The sequence below is a fragment of the Xyrauchen texanus genome, chromosome 17 (genome assembly GCF_025860055.1).
Source record: "Xyrauchen texanus isolate HMW12.3.18 chromosome 17, RBS_HiC_50CHRs, whole genome shotgun sequence".
Lineage (NCBI taxonomy): Eukaryota > Metazoa > Chordata > Actinopteri > Cypriniformes > Catostomidae > Xyrauchen > Xyrauchen texanus.
The window spans coordinates 28,301,207-28,322,866 of NC_068292.1; the positions used below are offsets into that span (position 1 = coordinate 28,301,207).

The 21,660-nt window shown below is 38.1% G+C and overlaps 1 protein-coding gene across 2 annotated transcripts; it reads right to left on the bottom strand.

The window, feature by feature from the left end:
- Positions 1–667: 667 nt before the first annotated feature.
- Positions 668–20,481, bottom strand: LOC127657508 (tumor necrosis factor, alpha-induced protein 8-like protein 2 B). 2 transcript variants are annotated; one of them, XM_052146322.1, is made up of 3 exons: positions 20,292–20,481; positions 3,670–3,989; positions 668–910 (listed from the first exon to the last, which is right to left on the bottom strand). In XM_052146322.1, the coding sequence occupies exons 2-3, from the start codon at positions 3,985–3,987 to the stop codon at positions 668–670; spliced, it is 561 nt and encodes a 186-aa protein (XP_052002282.1). In that variant the 5' UTR covers positions 3,988–3,989; positions 20,292–20,481. The 2 variants fall into 2 exon arrangements, with proteins under 2 accessions (XP_052002282.1, XP_052002281.1); XM_052146321.1 differs by having other exon boundaries at positions 20,288–20,481.
- Between the last annotated feature and the right edge of the window lie 1,179 nt (positions 20,482–21,660).

The following is a 21,660-nucleotide window of genomic DNA, read 5'->3' on the forward strand; positions in this document are numbered from 1 at the left end:
TTCACTAGATTCACTCAATGCCGATACATAGACCACACATTGTTAAGACTTGTTCTGTATTTCTCAAGTATATAATAATTCATTAATGAGGGCTGTGACTCATTTATTCAGTAGTTGTTCAATTTAAAACACAGTAGATCCTCTTAGTGGTGTTCGATCTTCTGTGTAATAACACCATAGATTTGCCTACTCTACAGTGTTGTAACAAGCTTCTAAGATTTGTGTAGCATGGCCATAACTCAAGGATAACACTAGATGGGAGTGTATAAAGAGTTCCAAACTAAAATGTGTTTGTGTGTTCATTATTTTGTTGTCCTGAGAGGTAAACAGTCTGCTCAAATATGTTTACAGTTATGGGTGACACAGTCTTATCTAATTTACAGAGTGATAGAACCTCAGTGGTTAAACATTGTTAGAAATAAGTAGTCTGGAAAAACATCCATGCAACAGCTGGAGTTTTGCAGATAAAATATTGGTTCAGATGAAAATATTTTTAAATTGATCGGTCTGAGCTCATTTAGGCAGTGACAGCTGCTGGTATCAACTTGTGTTATTGAATGGATTTCCACAGTGTTCTCACATTCCGCCTCTTTGGTTGCATTGTACGCAGTTTGAGATCACAGGTTTGCCCCATGCCAATCCTGTAAAAGTCTGAAAGTTATTTTTCTCATAATGTCCCATCTTCCAGCAGTTTGTTAAGCCCATTGCAGATTTTGGTCAGGTGGGGTTTGAGGGGCCCAGATGGGCTGTAAAGTTGGGTAAGGAGCTCGGGGTCAGAGTAATGGTTAAAGACATGGTTGATGCGTCCATGAGATTTTGGTGTGAGGTGAGTGTTTACAAGCTTCAGCAGCATGTCCCTACACTCTTTCAGGATTTCTGACATAACTGCCTTGTCAAATGTGAAATCAACCTGAAAGTGGCAAAGAGAAGATACTTTAGTCAGCATGAAATTCATTGAATCTATATCCGACAAATTGTCCTGCTATGTTCAGCATCATTAGTAATTTGGTTAGGCAAATACATAATCACATAATGGATTCATTGTGAAATCATGTAAAAGTAAAAGCAGAAAAAATCATTAAAGAAATGGTTGTGGAGAGAGTAGTAAAGAGATCAATCACCTAATCAATAAATAACTTTATTTACTTATTTATAAAATAAGTTGCAAAAACAAAATTAAGAAATAATAATAATAAAAAAAAAACACTTTTAAATTGTGATGGAACACTGCATTTTGTATTTGCTAATATTTTATGCCAGAAGGTGGCATCCAAACAGCAATTCTATAATTTCCAAGATGTTTCAAAAGATGTAGGCTGAGTTCGGAATGGCATACTACCAATACTTCTCTTACTACTTCTGCCATATGTGTCTATGTCAGAAATATTATGAGTAGCATGGTAGAAGTATGAAATTCCCATTTCAGCCATAGTCTAAGCCTTAAATAGCACACCTACGGACAGCCCACAGTCCATGCACTAACTGTCAGGTGCAAATTGCACACAAAACAGAAGGATATAGCTGCAGGCAGAGCTCCAACAAGGGATGGGAGCTCCAAACCATAAGCAAAGATATAAGCCACATTTCCACCATCAGGCCGAACGGTTCTGAGCACGGTAAAGTACGATTACAGTAGCATTTCCACTTGAGCACGGTTCGGCATGGTTAGCTAACCGTACTCAACCATGCTGGTGGGATGACTTTAGTACATAGTGACCTTCCTTTTTGCATTTTGGGCCGTGCCTTTTCTATTTATTAACAGAGTAAAACCAGGGGAAAAAGCAATTTTAAAAAACAGGAAATAAAATCATCCTCCACTTCATGACCCTGTGGTTGATGACTTTGCCAGATGGTGTGAGGATGCATTCTTACAGTTTTTCTCAATAGCTTTGGCTCTTTTTTTTAAACAGTCTTATTCTCTAAACAGTAAGTGCAATTATCACAACTGTTTTATGGGACAATACAACTCTATTGCATGTCTGCAAAATTTAGTAATTCACCCAAAACATTTAATTCATGTTTCAAAACTTAGTTATTGTGTCATTAAATTGGCCAAAGCCACCAAAAAGTTTTTTTGTCATCATGTGAGCCGTACAGGGTCAAAATGTTTAGATGTTTTTTCACCATGGCAGTCAATTGTGTATCACACTGAGCTTTTTAGATACCGATTTCAGCAGTAGGTAAAAGTTTACTGGGAAAAGTCAATACTGTACGATACTGTAGTACACAGAAAAAGGATATGCACATTTGTATGTATACAGTAAATGTATTTTTACTGCAATGTGTTACATGTAAACAGAAAATTCACATTTGCATGCCCACATTTCTTACATGTAAAGTCATATAGTGAACAGAAAATTGCAACGATGAAAAATCCTGCGGTAGTTCTGTAAAAAACAATAAAATGTATCTCACAATACGTAATGCTACAAGTTCCCATCTTTTTGGTGAACATCCTGTCGCTCTGGTTGGTCTGGCCAGAGATTTAGCAGACATCACAAGCATTCCATGTCATAGATATTTATGGAATATACATATACTGTATGTCTGACAGATTTTGATAACTGAATGGATCATTTTGCATGTTATGGCTCACACGATGAAAGAATGAAGCTGTGAAGAGTATGACAATTTCACTCAGAATCAACTCATCAGTTTGATTAGTGCAAATTGTAGACAATTGCATTTACTCTTTTGCACACATGTGCCAAAACATGTGCAATTTTCTTAAATTAATACAAAGTTAAAATCTGGTGTGAACAAGAAACTAATTGTTCTGAGATTTGAACAAAACTGTAAAATACTGTCTCAATCTGAGGCAATCTGATTAGCTGATTTGATGGAACTTCCGTGAGTGAAAGCACACAGGTTTAGTTAGTGACTTCAAACATTGTAAAGATATTCAGTTTCATTTGAGGAACGTAGTAGCTAGTAAAGCAGATATCCACAAGCAGAACTTTAGCCTTTGCATACAGGTAGTGTAGCGTGAATTTTGTAATCAGCAGTGCTGAATAGTGCAAGATGACATAAATGGCCGTGAACAACAGGAGGTGGAAACAACAACAGTGGATGTGCACATCAAGAGCACATGCGTGAGGAGATCAGGAGATAAGTGCATTTGTATAATTCAAGTCTTAAAAACTATAAAAGCATCTCTAAAGGGTCTTAACTCCTGATGAGAATGTCAGGTGTCCCATAGCAGTTGTAGTGTACATGTGTCAAGAAAGAGCCTGTGTTCATCCACACGGTCAAATGGAGTATACTTTAAAAGGCTAGAGTGTTTGACTGTACACATATGATAGCTTATGAGTAAAAAAAAAAAAAGTCAAAGGTCTGGCTACACATGACTATAAGCAATCAATGATCATTGCTGGTTGGCGATATTATTGACTTACAGTCATGTTTGCAATTGTGGAGTTCACTGACAGGTGTGGTAGCTTTATATCTGAATCTATGTCTGATTTTTCTTTGCAGCAGAGAAGCTGCCAATCAGCTGGAGAGTCAAAACTTCAGACAGGTCATTGATACATTTCATTAATTGATTATTGACTTGCAAATGATCACTTGATTTATCATTGTTTTAGTAGCTACATGTCTATCCAGACATTTCATGAGAGATACAGCATAAAACGTAAATAATTCTGCTCAAAGGTGTAAGGTGTTGTTTACCTCGTGGAAGCTGATGGCTGTCATGGTTCCCTGATGCAGTTTCTTTTTGAAGGTCTGAGCCAACTTTAGCTCCTCATCATTGAATCGATTGTGCCTGAAAAGGACAGCAATCTTCACAACCACTTTAATGAGATCTTTCACCACTTTCTGAGCCACCGAGCGGTTTCCAGAGTACTCTTTTGATACGCGGTAAAGCTCGTCTAGAATCTCACTGCTGGTGTCATCGATGAACATCTGCACCACAGACTTGCTGGCCATTTGGCTCAAGATCTTTTTCTGGACCTTCAGAGCCATGTCCTTGGAGTTGAACGTCTCCATGCCTTAAGAAGCAAGAGATTAACAGTAATTCAAGATGCTAAGCTATATTGGTTGCCCCTCTAGCATGACACATAACAAAGCAAAACATTCATGTACAGTGAACCATTATCCCCCTTAAACCCCATTATTTCCCTTCCCCCCTCAATAGTCTGGGGCAAAATGAAATGTAAGTGCCCAATATGTCTCACATAAAACTCTGAACCCTCAACCAAAACTCTTGGATCTTAACACAACACCAAAAAACATGGGTTGTGTCCCTATCTTCTGATTGGCATCACAAGCAGGTGGGTGTGCCTTTAAGACCAAGCCTATACATTCTAGAGGGGGTCCAATAGAATCGATGTAAAATATTAAATTGCATAAGGCACACCCTTTCATCTCTAGATGTAGACTTGATGTTTTTTAGAATCCTTGCCACACTCCCTCCTCAAATCCCAAGTTTAAATCTTTCTCCCATAATCTCTTGAAAGAAGTTGAAGCTCTGACCCCCAGACAGCAGGGAGTAATACACTGATGCCTCATGACATTTTCCTAAAGCAGTAATCACCACTCCCAGAGTATCTGCCGCTTTAGGGGAGTTTATGCTACTCCCAAAAATAGTACAAAGCAGGTAGTGCAGCTGTAAATACCTAAAGAATTGAGACCTGGGAATCCCAAAATGTTGAACCATATTTTCAAATAATCTCAACACACCACTCTCATATAGGTCACCGAGCATTTTCAACTCCCTCACAATCCACTCTGTCCAACAGAAAGGGGACTTATTAATACATGACTTTGGGTCTGAATTAAACACTCTGGACACTTTTGTCCATACCGCATGCAAATGCTAGATAACTTCTCCAGTTAGTTTCATAGAAAGGCTTTGCAATGGTGAAATAGGGGCAAGAACTTCCTGTTCAATACAAAACCAGGGAGGGGCTCTCTCAGGTGGAAGTGACCAATGAGCCAAATGTAGTTGAATTTTGGAATACAGTTCATTTTAATAACATTAACCTTTCCAATCTTAGATAAATGTAACGAAGCCCACCTGCCCACATTGCTCAAAAATGTTTTTATGAAAATGTCAAAATTAAATCACACAAATTTGCTGGGAATAAAATACCCAAATACTTAAGCCGTTACCAGGTAGTATGCTGTCTGAGACAAAACTTTGGATTTAGACCAATTAACTGTATCCTGAGAATTTAGAAAATGAATGAATAATTCTGTGGACACAAGGCATAGATCTAGTAGGGTCGGAGATGAATAATAAAATATCATCTGCGTAAAGCAAAAGATATTCGCCACACCTACCGCCACCACCCCTGGAAAATCATATTCCTTTCTTATCACGGCTGCTAATGATTCCAGGGCAAGACAGATCTATAATACCTCCATGAAGTTGGCACCCCATATAATTAAATAATCACCAAAATTGTGTAAAAATCTCGGTGTTACAGATATTTGAGGCTTTTGAACCGATCTGGTAGGGACTATACATTTTTTCATCAGTCCACAAAACTTACTCTATAATAGATTACAATAGATTTATAAAACAGAGAGAGTCTTTTTCTACCATTCCCTTTGAATGAAATCTGCTGGAGGTGAAATATTTACCACAGCCATTGATATTAATAATGCTTTTAAAGAATTCTATCTTGATCTTTATAGTTCCATGTCTTTGTCTACTGATGAAGATATTTGAAACTTTGTGGAACCATTAGAACTTCCTAAACTGATGACTGAGCAAAACAAATCTTAATTCTGAGATAACCTTGGAGGATCTTGGCGAGGTAATAAAGGCCCTGCCTACAGGCAAGGTTCTGGGCTTTGCTGCTGAATTTTTTAGATTTTATGCTACAGAACTGGCTCAACCTTTGATAGAAGTTGATACAGAATCGTTAAAGAATGGAAAGCTTCCGCCAAACATGACACAAGCATGGATCAGTCTGATTCTTAAAAAGGACAAGATCCAAGCGAATGTAAGGGATACCATCCAATTTTCCTGATCCAGCTAAATTGTTTTGATAACCGATTAAGTAGTTATGACATCTCTTATACATATAGATCAGGTGGGGTTTTTTCGGTGCCGTAGCTCCTCTGATATTAGGCGTTTCATCAATAGCATGTGGTCAGTGACGAATGATCAGACTCCATCGCTGCCATCTCAATTGATGCCTAAAAGGTGTTTGATATGGTAGAATGGGATTATCTTTTTAAGATTTTGGAAATGTACAGGTTCAGGAATTTTATTGGATGGATTAAGTTACATTATAGACACACGGTAGTGGCGGTACAAACAAATTGATTAATTTCAGATTATTTTACTCTGGATAGGGGCGCCCAGCAGAGTGTCGTCCTCTTTCCTCATGGTTTATTACCTCTGTGAAGTTGGTTCCACATATAATTAAATAATCACCAAAACTACAGTCACTTTCCACCCCCTGTCATCCAAATTATTCCAAACCGCTGTCATTCGTTTGTGCTCAATTTGTGCTGTTGAAAAAACCCTGTAACTGTGATAGTTTTTAAATATAACAAACAAATAAACTTTTTTTAAGAACAGTGATGTCACTCTTCACTCCATGTCATCCGACTCACTGCAAACCGGCAAAAATCATTCGTTTGTGCTCCATTTGTTCCAGTTTGTGCTGTTGAAAGAAACAATCTAACTAATTCCCTTATGCCGAGTTTACACTACATGATTTTAAGCCCGATTTTCACTCGCCGACAGTTTTGTGGCGATCGCTGACCAAAGCCTGAAATCAAAGACAAATCGTATCCCGCTCCTGTGAGTGACAATCGCAATGTATGAACTATCAAAGACGCGATTTGAGAGAAGCACCGATGCGTTGCCGATGTCGGATCATTTTAAATATCTGGACCTGTCTGCTATTCCAAATCATGTATGTAATGTGAAATATGTTTGGACTGAATACAACTGCAGTGTTGACCTACAGCCAATGAGAGAGCAAGAAACGGGGCACGGGAAGTTTCAGTGGGAGGAGTCCTGATGTACCTGCAACAGAACATCAACTAGCATGGCTGCGGTATCAAGAAAGTCTCATTGGACAGAAGAAATGGAGGAAAAATTTGTGGAACATTGGCAGGAGCACCAGTTCATATTTGATGTTTCATCTGAACTGTACTACAACTGGGTGGAGAAAGAGAAGTGTTGGAGAGAAATTGCCAATTCTCTTGGACAGTCAGGTAAGCAAATAGGTTGATTTTTCAGTAGGAGGTACTTTTTCATATTTTAACCAATAAAATATATGATGCCTTCACACATTATGTAAAGGCGATTTAAAAACATGCACATCATATTCTGGAATGCATAACGTCTGATCATTCATTTGTTTTCGTATCTTGTGTCACTTCTCACGTGTGCTCTGTTTTGAAACGTAATTTGGAGTCCAGGCAGAGTTGTCGGGGATTCGTCAATAGTGAAATGTTTTGTAATGTGTTCACCCGGCCCTGACACAAATTTGTCGTGTAATTTGAAAATGCTACGACTTCCATGACAAGACACAGTTGTGTAATATGAATCGTACCACGATACGACATCTTTGAAAGTCATGTAGTGTAGGAGGCTTTTCATAGAAATAACAAAATTATCTCCCGGATCTGTGATGTCAGACATGAATTTACCTCATCTCGTCCAATGCACTCATTTTCTGACTTGTTTGTTTGTGCTCGCTTGGTGCAGGTTTCTTACCGTTGCTGTCATTGTTTTTATTTTATATATATTGACAGTTTGATCATTGGCAGTAACTTCAAGCTTCAAATTCAAATCACATATGTCCTGTATTTGTGAGTGCGGTAAAGTTTGTTTCATTTTTGACATTTGTTTGACATTCGCGACAAGTTCTGGGAGATAATTTTGTAAGGGAATTCGATTGTTTCTTTCAGAAGCACAAACCGGCACAAATCGAGCACAAATGAATGAAACTGGTTTGGAGCAATTTGGACGACATGTGGTGGAGAGTGACGTCACTGTCCTGAATTAAATCTGTTATTTCTAAAGAAGGGAAACAGATACACTGTTAATTTAAATGACACAATCCGGCACAAATCGAGCACAAACGAATGACACCGGTTTGGAGCGATTTAGACAATATGGGGTGGAGAATGACGTCACCGCTCCCGAAAACATTTTTGCTATAGGTAGGGAAGGGAAATAGGGAAAGGGAAGGGAAACGTTTGTTTTAATGGCACAAACTGGCACAAACTGAGCACAAACGACCAGCACAAATTAATTGAATAGTTTTGGTGATTTTTAATTATATGGGGTGCTAACTTCGCAGAGGTAACAAACCATGGAGAAAGAGGGCAACTCTGCCGGGTGCCCCTATCCAGAGTAGACGAAAACATGGGACTATAGAGATCAATATAGAATTCTTTAAAAGCATTATTAATATCATAACTGAGGTAAATAGCTCACCTCCAGGAGATTTCACTAAGGGAATGGTAGAAAAAGACTCTCTCTGTTTTATATATCTAGCCAGAAGTTTCCTTGCCTTGTCCCCCAACTCAAAGTATGACTGACTTGTCCTGAATAGCCAAAAATCCACCTTCCGTGACAAAATAGTATTAAATCTGTATTTCAATTGGTTCAATTCCATGAGGCCATTAAACGACATTTGGCGCTTCAGCTCTGCCTCGGCACTTTTAATATTCCCTTCCAATTCCATGAGTTCTTGTGCTTTGAATTGTTTGGTAAATGAAGCATACTGTATTATCCTGCCCCTAAGAACCACCTAAAGTGCCTACCAAGCCATGCCCACAGAGGATACTGAAGACCAGTTGGTCTCCATATAGACAATGATTTCAGCCGGTAGCATTTCTTGGAATTCAGAATTTTGCAAAAGGGATACATTAAAGTGCCAACTATATGAATTATTTTCTCCATATGTGGCAACACCTCTAAACAAACCAGGGTGTGATCTGAGACTAAAATGTTTCCAATTGAGCTATCAACAACAGATGAAATGAGGGACTTAGATATATAAACAAATCTATTGTAGAGTAAGTCTTATGGACTGATGAAAAAATGTATAATCCCTACCAGATGGGTTCAAAACTCTCCAAATATCTGTAACACAAAGATTTTTACACATCCTGTGAAGCCTCAATGTAGCTCTAGGGGGCTTGTACACATTTAATTCACTATGATCAAGGACTGGGTCCATCAAAAGATTAAAGTCTCCACCCAATATTATATCATGCATAAATATTAGCCAAAATAAGACTTTGTCCCTAAATTTCAGCTAAAACAATAATGACTCTTCCTAATTTATCTTTACTCTCTTTGAGAAATTGTAGATGTTTACTTATCAGCATAATGACTCTCCTGCTCTTGCTCGAGCCAGCACTATAACAAAAATGCCCACCCCAAATCTACCCAAATTTTTCAGCTTCCTGGGGAGAAAGGTGCATTTCTTGACGAAACACTATATCATATTTCTTACGTTTAAGAAGAGAAATAACCTTCCATCTTTTTATAGGGTGCCCCAACCCATTCACATTCCACGTGGGGAGAGACAATCCACTCACATTCACATTGACATATAAGAAAAAATAGATCATGTGTCAAAAACAAGATTATAAAGACCACATTCCAACATTAGTACAACCATCAAAACCCGAACATCCCCCAGAACAAAACAAACAGAAAAAAGAAAATCATGTGCATTAACCCTGCACACGACAGCGCCAAATGTCGTCCATCCCTCCAAACTCAAACAGTCCATTCACGCCTACAAGAACCCAGACAACAGACTTGCCATCGGATTGCTCAAGTCTGGTGTTTCTATACAAAGTTTGTGAGACAGAATTACAAAGCAAAAGATAATCTATAAAGAATCTCCAGCCAATCAATTATTAAACACAAAGATTCATCCACAAAACTGTCCTGAAGGTGTGACTCTCTACAAAATAATCTACAGCCGCTAGGCAGGACCAGCACAAAAAAGCACACAGATTTCTCAAACAGTCAAGTGAATATTCAGTGATCCGGTCCACTTGGCTGCAACATGAGTGCAAGCAAATTACTTTCTCACTCCGATAACTTTGGAAGAAATACTCCACATAAAAAGCTCTAACCAATAGGTGGACTAAGCACAAAGAGCATGTAGAATCATCCATAAAACTGTCCTGGAGGTGTGATATGATACAAAATAAACTCCAGCCAATAGGTGGAATAAGCACAAAGAGTGTGTAGATTCATCCATAAAACTGTCCTGAAGGTGTGATATGATACAAAATAAACTCCAGCCAATAGCGGACTATGCACAAAGAGAGTGTAGATTCATCCATAAAACTGTCCTGAAGGTGTTATTCTCAAGTCGATAGGTGGACAAAGCACACAAAAAAAGCATGCAGTTTCCTCAATCAGTCAAGCGAATGTTCAGTGAGCCAGTCCACTTGACTGCAACGTGAGTACAACAAGATGACTAACATACTCCAATGACTTTATGAAGGACATCGCTTGCTGTGGGCATGTGAATGTTCTATGGCAATCCTTAGGATCTATTCTCAATTTGGCCAGGAATGTCAGTGCAAAAACGTCCTTCCGTTGATGTAAAAGTTTCCTGTATTCTTGAATTGATCACATTTCTCTATTGTCGAATTTGCTAAAATTTGCAAATGCCATGGTTCTTCCAAGAAAGCCTTCCTTTACTCCTCATGTAACACACGATCTTTATCAGATGATCTCAGAAATTTGGCCAGAATTGATTGGGGCCTGTCTCCCTCCACAGGTCGCTGAGCAGGAACCCTGTGAGCTTGCTTGATTTCCAGCTTATGGCCTGCTATGTCGAGCAGATTCAAAAGAAGCCATCCAGGAATTTCACCATATCCTGTACCTTTTTGGAATTCCGATGATACAGGCGTTATTCTGCCGGCTACGTTTCTCCAAGTCCTCCAATTTCTCCAAATCCACCTTGGTCGCTAGCGGATTGGCAGATAATTCCCTCTCCGATGATTCCAGGTAATTGATCCATTTCTCAACATCCCCCACTCTTGTAACCACATCAGTGAACTTCACCTCCATGGCAATGATAAATTGTCGTATCACAGCAAGATCTTTCAAGTCAGCAACAACCTTCATCAGCATTGCCGACATATTCAGCATCTCTCGCCACATTTTCTGCACCTCCCCAACTAAATCGGCTCCCAGGCTCGCGGCCTGCTTGGGGGCTTCAGCTTGAGCACTTAAGTGTCTCCAGGGCCAAAGGATGTTGAAGTTTTGGACATATTGTCCACCTAGAACAATTATTTTAAAGAACACTGAATTTTAACTTTTAATTTTAAAACATTAAAAGTCAACAAATAAACATAAATTACATTTTCATTTAATTAAGGGGGCATGCATTTTTGGGTAATGCCAGCTTTCAGAATCAGAATAAGCTTTATTGCCAAGTATGCTTACATATATAATTATATAGACTAAACTGTATTGCACATAACTATTACTCAGTGGGGCAGTTTTAACTGTTCATGAGATGGATAGCCTGAGAGAAAAACTGTTCTTGTGCCTGACAGTTCTGGTGCTCAGTGCTCTGTAGCGCTGTCCAGAAGGCAACTGTTAAAAAAGGTAGTGGGCTGGGTGAGTGGGGTCCAGATTTTTCCAGCCCTTTTCCTCACTCTGGAAGTGTACAGTTCTTGACGGTAGGGCAGGGGGCAATCAATAATCCTCTCAGCAGTCCGAACTGTCCACTGAAGTCTTCTGATGTCCGATTTCATAGCTGAACCAAACCAGACAGTTATTGAAGTGAAGAGGACAGACTTAATGACTGCTGTTTACAACTGTATCAGCAGCACCTGTGGCAGGTTGAACTTCCTCAACTGGTTAAGGAAGTACAACCTCTGCTGGGCCTTTTTCAAAATTCCAGGTTGAGGCTGATAACAGTAGTGTCGTCTGAAAACATCAGGAGCTTGACAGAGGAGTCCTTGGCGGTGCAGTCATTGGTATACAAGGAGAAGAGTAGTGGGGAGAGCACACATTCCTGGGTGTCACCAGTGCTGATCGTACATGTGCTGGAAGTGAATTTCTCCTGTCTCACTAGCTGCTTCCTAACCATCAGAAAGCTGGTGATCCACCGACAGATAGATGTTGGAACATAAAGTTGGTGTAATTTAGTCCGGAGGATAGCTGGGATGAAGGTGTTGAAAGCCAAACTGAATACCACAAAAAGGATCCTTGCATACATCCCCGGTCTGTCCAGATGTTGCAGGATATGATGCAATACCATGTTGACTGCATCATCCACAGACTTGTTTGCTCAATAAGCAAATTGAAGGGGATCTAGAAAGGGTCTGGTGAAGGACACTTTTTTTACAGGTTTGGGTTGCCACTTAATGCCAAATCTAAATAATACAGTGTCCTGTAGCAAAACCAGCTGGGAGCCACTGCTTTTTAAAATATACTTTATGATTTACTGTACATTTCCCTTAGTATTCACTTCTCTGTTTGCATGTTGTATGTTGAATGTCAGCCTAGGAGAAGTCCCCCTTAGAGTCCTGTCAGGGAAATCCCCTTGGAGTCTTACTTCAACACTTGCTCATCAGGGGGAAGCTCCTGCCATATAAAGCTTCATCATTACCCACACATGTCATAAACAACACTAATTGTTCTCAAGACTCTTATGCTGTGTTATCACATACAGCACTAATCACTCATGTCTACACAGACACAGTGACATTGAAATATCTGTGATCAGTTTATTCCACATAATGCAGAATATTTCATAACAATGCCAGTGTTTAAATTCAGATTGCAAAAGGTATAAATAGATCAAATACAACTTCACAGTTTCATGAAATATAATTTGTATGCACTTACTGTATTTCATACAGTTAGGCTTCATTCTTTGGAAATTCAAACACAGCATAGTTTAAAATTGCTTCAGAGTTTGGGCAGTTGAACGTGCAAAGACAAGTACTGTATGAGAGAGTCGTTCATTGCATAGTACTCACAAGTTCCTACATGCACCTACAGATTGTATCAAGACATCTATATGCACTTAGAGAAATGATTCCTTCCTCTAAATCTTTTGGTCACTGTATTAGATGATTGCATATTTGTGTCCCTTCTTGCAGTGCAAAAAAGCCAAGATGTTCTTTTCATTGTTAATTAGCTTTTTGTGTAGCATTTATTAAAACTATGAGCTAAGTAGATTAGAGATGTGCTCATTACTTATAGCAACTTTGTTACTAATAAAATATCTGCCAATATATCAGTGTACAAATGCACTGTGTGTTCTTTTAAAAGAAAAAAGATCAAGAAAAAATATCTGGATGGCCATCAACTGTGTTTTGTTTTTAAATCCAATTTTAATTTATGGAGAACCAACCTAGTTAAATTTCAGGTAGGCTTTCATGAATTTAACTAACTCTATCAGAAGCTCTGAGTCCATTAGAACAAGTTCCGTCACATACAACATCACAACTTCATGAATTTTAACAAATCAACATATTATACACTTAGATGGAACTATAGCAACATAATCCTGGAGTTTAACAAACTTCTCATTTATTCTGTTATTAAATCTGATCACACTGATCTGATGTATGTTGCTTGATCATGTTTATTGGCTACTTTGCAACTTTTATTGATCTATTTAACCCTTTAATGAATACACTGGGTCTTCAGTGACCAGGGATCTCATTCCACCTGCTCATCCATTTTTAGAGTTATGCCCACACCTCTTTAGTATTCCTCAACATTTCTCTTCGAAATAGTATAAAAAGAAGGAAAAATTGCAATATATATATAAATACTTAACTACTTAATTACCAAAATCTTTTAGGATCATTAAAGACCATAGATATGTTAAAGTTTTCCTTGTTTTGTTTTTATTGCACTTCTGTAATTTATATATTTTATGATTATTTCATATTTATATAAGTTTAATATCACAGGATATATATTTATTTGTTTATTATGAGACAAACAAGTACTATATTTATAGAAATTACTACTATATCTTGTTGATTTTCTATGTGACAGTGGTGAATTATCAGTCTTCCACATGCACGGACAAAAATAAATTATACAGTACATGTATTTCTTACTCAAGGTGGTGCTGATGTTTCAATGATATGCTTGATTTGTATTTGACATTGCTATTTGACGAAAAAGCAACATGGAAGTAAACTATAGAAAGTGTGAAATATAATTATGATTTGGTTATTGTCATTTGGGTGTACTAATGAAATTATATCCAAAAAAGTTAAAGCATGAAAAATTATAATAAAAACAAAAAGGAGTGATTTGTAAATTATATTCACCCTTTGCTATATTGAAAGCACTACAACTACACATTATATGATGTTTTACTATGTGAATTTCATTGTTTTTTTTAAAATTTACAGTCATTTAAAATCAGATAATTGCAACAAACTCCAAAAAAGTTGGGACAGTCGAGTGTTTAACAACTGTGAAACATCACCATTTCTTCTAATAACACTTATAAGGCACTTGGTCACTGAAGACACAAATTTGTTAAGTTTAGAAAGTGGAATTTCCCCCCATTCATCCATTATGCTGGTCTTCAGCTGCACAATTCTACGGTGTCTTCTTTGCCATATGGTGTGCTTCATAAGAGCCACACATCCTCAATTGGAGAAAGGTCAGAACTGCATGCAGGCCAATCTAGCACCAGCACTCTCTGTTTGCACAGCCATGCACTTGAAATCTTGGCAGTATGTGGTTTGAAGTTGTCCTGTTTGAAAATGCAGGGACGTCCCTGGAAAAGATTTTGTACATATTTGTACATATCTGTTTGCGTTAATGGTGCCTTCACAGATGTGCAAGTTACCCATGCCATGAGCACTGACACACCCCTGGCCCATACCGATACTGGGTTTTGGACCTGACGCCGATAACAGCTCGAATGGACCTTTTTCTCTTTGGTCCGGAGAACACAGCGGCCGTTTTTTTTTTACTATTTGAAATGTGGACTCTTCTGACCAAAAAACACAATTCAACGGTTCTACTTTCCATCTCTGATGAGACCGAGCCCAGAGAAGTCGGCAGCACTTCTGGACAGTGTTGATGTAGGGCTTCTGCTTTGCAACTTGCATCTGTGGATGCAGAGGCGAATGGTGTTGACTAACAAAGGTTTACTAAAATCCTTCCTATTTGTCTTTGAGGTATATTGTTCTCAAAGTGCTGGATTATTTGCTAAAGCATCTGTTGGAAAATGGACAAGTCTCAAATGATCCTTGCTCTTTAAGGACTCAACTGTTTAACGTTTCCTGGTTCACATGCTATTTCAACTCATCAAATTATCATTAGTCTTAAATTGACCCTGTCTCAACGTTTTAGAGTGTGGCGCAATAATCTGATTTGAAATGACTGTACATTTTCAAAAACAATTAAATTCACAAGGCGAAACATCATATACTGTAATGTATTGTTGTAGTGCTTTCAATATAGCAAAGGGTGAATATAATTTACAAATCACTCCTTTTTGTTTTTATTAGCATTTTTAATACTGTCCCAAATTTCTTTTCAGAATTGGGGTTGTAAGTTGTACATCTATTTAGACTGAAACCCTGGCTGAGAAAATACATATGTGTAGAGATTCTAGTGTGGACTATACAGGTCCTTCTCAAAAAATTAGCATATTGTGTTAAAGGTCATTATTTTCCATAATGTAATGATAAAAATTAAACTTTCATATATTTTAGATTCATTGCACACCAACTGAAATATTTCAGGTCTTTTATTGTTTTAATACTGATGATTTTGGCATACAGCTCATGAAAACCCAAAATTCCTATCTCAAAAAATTAGCATATCATGAAAATGGTCTCTAAACGAGCTATTAACCTAATCATCTGAATCAACTAATTAACTCTAAACACCTGCAAAAGATTCCTGAGGCTTTTAAAAACTCCCAGCCTGTTTCATTACTCAAAACCGCAATCATGGGTAAGACTGCCGAACTGACTGCTGTCCAGAAGGCCATCATTGACACCCTCAAGCAAGAGGGTAAGACACAGAAAGAAATTTCTGAACAAATAGGCTGTTCCCAGAGTGCTGTATCAAGGCACCTCAGTGGGAAGTCTGTGGGAAGGAAAAAGTGTGGCAAAAAACGCTGCACAACGAGAAGAGGTGACCGGACCCTGAAGAAGATTGTGGAGAAGGACCGATTCCAGACCTTGGGGACCTCGCGGAAGCAGTGGACTGAGTCTGGTGTAGAAACATCCAGAGCCACCGTGCACAGGCGTGTGCAGGAAATGGGCTACAGGTGCCGCGATTCCCCAGGTCAAGCCACTTTTGAACCTTCAGAGAAGCAGCACTGGACTGTTGCTCGGTGGTCCAAAGTACTTTTTTCGGATGAAAGCAAATTTTGCATGTCATTCGAAATCAAGGTGCCAGAGTCTGGAGGAAGACTGGGGAGAAGGAAATGCCAAAATGCCTGAAGTCCAGTGTCAAGTACCCACAGTCAGTGATGGTCTGGGGTGCCATGTCAGCTGCTGGTGTTGGTCCACTGTGTTTTATCAAGGGCAGGGTCAATGCAGCTAGCTATCAGGAGATTTTGGAGCACTTCATGCTTCCATCTGCTGAAAAGCTTTATGGAGATGAAGATTTCATTTTTTAGCACGACCTGGCACCTGCTCACAGTTCCAAAACCAATGGTAAATGGTTTACTGACCATGGTATTACTGTGCTCAATTGGCCTGCCAACTCTCCTGACCTGAACCCCATAGAGAATCTGTGGGATATTGTGAAGAGAAAGTTGAGAGACGCAAGACCCAACACTCTGGATGAGCTTAAGGCCGCTATCGAAGCATCCTGGGCCTCCATAACACCTCAGCAGTGCCACAGGCTGATTGCCTCCATGCCACGCCGCATTGAAGCAGTCATTTCTGCAAAAGGATTCCCGAACAAGTATTGAGTGCATAACTGAACATAATTATTTGAAGGTTGACTTTTTTGTATTAAAAACACTTCTTTTATTGGTCGGATGAAATATGCTAATTTTTTGAGATAGGAATTTTGGGTTTTCATGAGCTGTATGCCAAAGTCATCAGTATTAAAACAATAAAAGACCTGAAATATTTCAGTTGGTGTGCAATGAATCTAAAATATATGAAAGTTTAATTTTTATCATTACATTATGGAAAATAATGACCTTTATCACAATATGCTAATTTTTTGAGAAGGACCTGTATGTGTTTGGCAGGCAGTTGTGTCTCATGAAATTTCAATGTGAAAGTAATGAATCCTGTTCTGTTTGCTGCATATATCGATATATAAAACATAAAACATCAAAATATATCAGAACATATTCTATTCTATTATTTGTAATTGTAAATATTTAGCATTCCACAGATGACTACAGTGCTTTGCCTGGGGCTCTGAGTGTGTGTTAACATGTGTGTGTGTGGATAAAGCCTAGGGGATTTACAGGATGTAAGAAATCATGTTGTTCCTCCATCCTGGAGATCACAGTAGTTACCCTGTCATTACCATGCAGCAAGTCGTAGCACAAGCCCCAGTGACATTACTGAAGGGACTGGTCAAAACCTGCTTCTGAGCTGCATTGGAATTTAGCTTCTAGCTGCTTGCTGCCCACTCTCTCTCTCTCTCTCTCTCTTTTTAATTCAGAGGGGACATACCTGAGTTTTACAGTAAACTTTACTGTGGAAAGTCCTGTTTTATGTGTGAGTGGGGGAGAAGTTTGGCTCTAGGCTAGTTGTGCATTTTTCAAAGTGATTATGAGAAGGTCCAAAGCCAATGCGCTCACATCTGGCTTTTGGGACATAATTACTTAAGAGTAAATCCTTACTTCTCAAAGTCTCATGTCATTAAGAATTAGATCACCCTAAAATGAAAATCATGTCATTATTTTCTCACACGCTCAAAACAGGCTCAACAAGCCACGTGATAAAATGCGCGGATTGACTGTCTCAGGCATGGAGGCAATCCAGATTGAGGTGAATCACTATGCCACCATGAGGAATTAGAGCGAATTGGAAATTGGACATGCCAAACTGGGGAGAAAATGGGAGAAAATCCCGCCAAAAAAAGAAAAGGAGGGACGAGTCAAAATACATTTTTGTGGTAATCAAAATTAAGCCACAAATGCTGTCGACTGAGTCCTGTTCAATACCTGTATTGAACCAGGAATATTCCTTTAACAGCTCAGGTGAAGATATTCAGTGAATAACACCTTAAATTTGTGTCTGTTCTGCACAATGCTATTAAATCAATTCAAGCTCACAAGTACTTTGAGCAACTTTTATAAAACTCTTTGGTGTTTTTTTTTACTTTTCTGAAGCATTAAAGTGTAGTTTAAAATAATTGCAAGGACAACAGCAAACAGCTGTCTTCAGATTAGGGCTGTCACAATTTTGAAATTTCGCTGTCGATTAATTGTCAAACAAATAATTGCGATTATGACAAGTGTCTGTTTTAGGCCTATGATGATTAATTGTCTCTTTTAAGCCTTTCATGACAAACTGTCATAAATTAATTATTAACACAGCATATATGAACTCACAATGACCAGAAACATTTGCCATTACGCAATCATTTAAAGTGAAATCAGAGCGCATTGCTTTACTATAAAAGCGTATATCTGTTTGTTTATATTTTCGCTGGATTTTGGCAGCTGACGACGCATGCATCAGAGCGCTTGAGAAACGGTATTGCTAGGAGATCAACTGATGACGCGTTTCCGCCTTATTTAGCAGCATAAATCTTGCATTTTTTATAAATTATAATTTTTAAATATTGAGTGTAAATTTATAACATTATGCTTATTGTGATATTACCCTAGAATTGGATAAAAAAAAAAATCCAAGGGGGGTTTCTATACCAGCTGCTGAGAGAGTGACAGTAAATTTGCCATCTTCTCCCATCTGATTTACTTAATCCACAGTTCTCTATATTTTCATCTTCTGGAAAGTCATTCGAACGTAATAGTGGATTTTTTCTTTTGGTATTGGAGCAAACGGGTAGGTGAAAATAATATTTGCTGTGGTCTCCCATGCATCGCTGTCAACGTTTACCCTGAAATCGTTTACTTCAGAGTCCAAAACCCAGAGTGTGAAAAAGGTCTATTACACAAACGTGCAGTTGAAGACAATTGTCCTATATATTTGTCTAAAATTCCCTTATTTGGGTATTAAAAGGTGATTGGAATTTGAAGTACATAATTTCAAATCAGAAGATCAAATAAACCTGATCAGACAGTTATTTAGCCTAATAATCTCGACAGTCCTACTACAGATTTTCTACTTTGGTGTTCCACAGAAGATATAAAGTTATACGGTTTGAGAATTATTTGATAATGACAGAATTTTCATTTTTGGAAGAACTATTCCTGTAATGTCCCCCGACTTTTTAAATAATTTCTACACCTACACTGACATGAAACGACTCTCTGTGTTAAATGTTTCCCTCTCAAAATCACTGCACAGCACCTGGACAGACAGATCTGAGTATGTTGTGATATTACTCATTGGGCAAAACTTTCCTTTTAACACAATACTGCCTTTCACTTTCAAAGTTTACTCAACTTTTTTTTTTTGCATGTCTGTTTCTCTCTCACACAATCTAAACAGTTGTTTATGAGGTGATCAAGCCATGTGCACAACTGATCTTAAAGGAAGTTAAACTCCTTGTTTGACACAGCTTTTTACCCAGATTTTCTTCAGTAACACACATAAAAGCTAATCTCTCCTTACTGTCGCTGCCTCGGAAAGACTCACAACCTAATATGAGTTCAATGAGGTTTGGACATTTTAACCCTGGATACAGTATGTGGAAGTATGATGGAGGTACAGTATGATTTCATTAAAATCAGCTCCACTAAAAGTTGTGCTTTCTTTAAATCACTTGAATCTAAATGCCTAAAAAGAATTAAATGGCTAAAAAGAATATAAAAAGACTGGAAAAAAAAACTGTATTAATTTGTGGGGATTTTTAATGAATGTTCCACCAACATCAACTAACCCAGTTTTTCAGATGTTTAACATGGAAGTGGTTGAAGAAAAAAAAAAAAAGGTTTCAACTTGAAATTATTTAATTTATTGTCTACAGACTTCCATGTATTTTAAAGTGGACACTTTACAGCCAACGCAAATCTGTTAATATTACGAGTAACCCTATTGGCGATGAGATAAATAAAACTAATATCTGCATCCTTTTATAACAGCCCTTGTAACAGTGTGCCAGGCTTTTAATTTTATAAGTTCACTTTAAGTAACATAAGCCCTTTCTTTGCTCATGTGTACAGTATCGCAGTTGTCTTAAATATGATGGAGAAGAGGGCACAGGTCAAGACCTTGGAGAACTCACCTGCCTTTTATCTCGTACACTCTCCCACTTCCTTTCAAACTCTCTCTCCTCCGTCTACGCTCAGATCAGGTGGTAAAAATCCAGAGCTCATCTGATGAAATAATCTCCCTGGACAGGTAAAAGCAAAGCACAATCTTATACACAAACTCTTTCTTGTGCTGACACCACTAAAACAAAATAATTTGACTTGTACTTCCTCGAGGAACTAAATGTATAAGACACACCCCTGAGTGCGCTTGTCTCTCTCTCTCTCTCTCTCTCTCTCTCTCTCTCTCTCTCAGTCTGTCCCTCCGCCCTGTCAGTGTGTTAGCTGCTGACATGGTGTCTCTGCTTGCCCTAACAAGTGCAACCCTTGTAAAGAATTCAGCAGTAATCCTGAATGTGACCCAGTGAAAGGGGAGGTTTTAGTCTCTTTGTGATCAGTAGAACCTGTATGCAGCCACTGTCATCACTATCATTGCATGCCTTTTTCACTTAACAAAAATAAATAAATATATAATACAAAAATAAATCTAATATAATATATAAAATAATCTATCTATCTACTGAAATAAATAGTAAGTAAATAGTATATTAGAACATAGCATATATAGTATCTACCATCTACAGCAGCTGATCACACTATCTGATCTGTAGTCAACTCTTCATCAGACAGAAACAAATAAGTGTTTTTTTTTATGTTTGCTCTGTGATCAGTGTCTCCATCTGTCTCATCCACAAAACCATTGCTTTATAAACACACACACACGCACGCACGCACGCACGCACGCACACACACACACACACACACACACACTGGTGCATCCTTATGTGGACTCTCCATAGACATAATTATTTTTACACTGTATGAACTATGGATTCTATCCCCTAACCCTCACAAAAAAAAAAAACATAAACCTAACCCTCAAAAAACATTCAAAATTTTAACATTTTCAAAAAAACATAGTTTAGACACTAGAAATTTCCTCATTTATAGCATAATACCCTTGTAATTACCAGTTTGTAACCTAAAAAAAAGAGTCCTCATAAACCACCCATACACACACACACACACTCTTTGCATGATCTGTACAGTTATTTGTTTACCCATGTGAAAACACACAGAAATGTCATTGGTTTTATGCAAATGTAAGCAGCTCCTGACCTTTTAGTGATTGTCTGGCTGTGCTTACAAATGCACTGGAGGGTTAATATATTGCTATAGATTTTTGACTAGTTAATCAACACGTCAAAAATCTATATCTTGCAGGTAGGACTAGGGCTGTCGATTTAAAGCGTTAATTTAGTGCGATTCATTTTATAAAAAATAACGCGTTAAAAAATTTACGCAATTAATCGCATGCCCCCGTATAAGGAAGATGCCTGAAATGCAA

Coding starts and splice junctions, on each gene's coding strand:
- LOC127657508 (XM_052146322.1), bottom strand. CDS start 3,987: ATGGAGACGTTCAACTCCAAGGACATGGCTCTGAAGGTCCAGAAAAAG. Junction 911..3,669: donor CAGCCATCAGCTTCCACGAG/GTAAACAACACC, acceptor TGCCACTTTCAG/GTTGATTTCACATTTGACAA.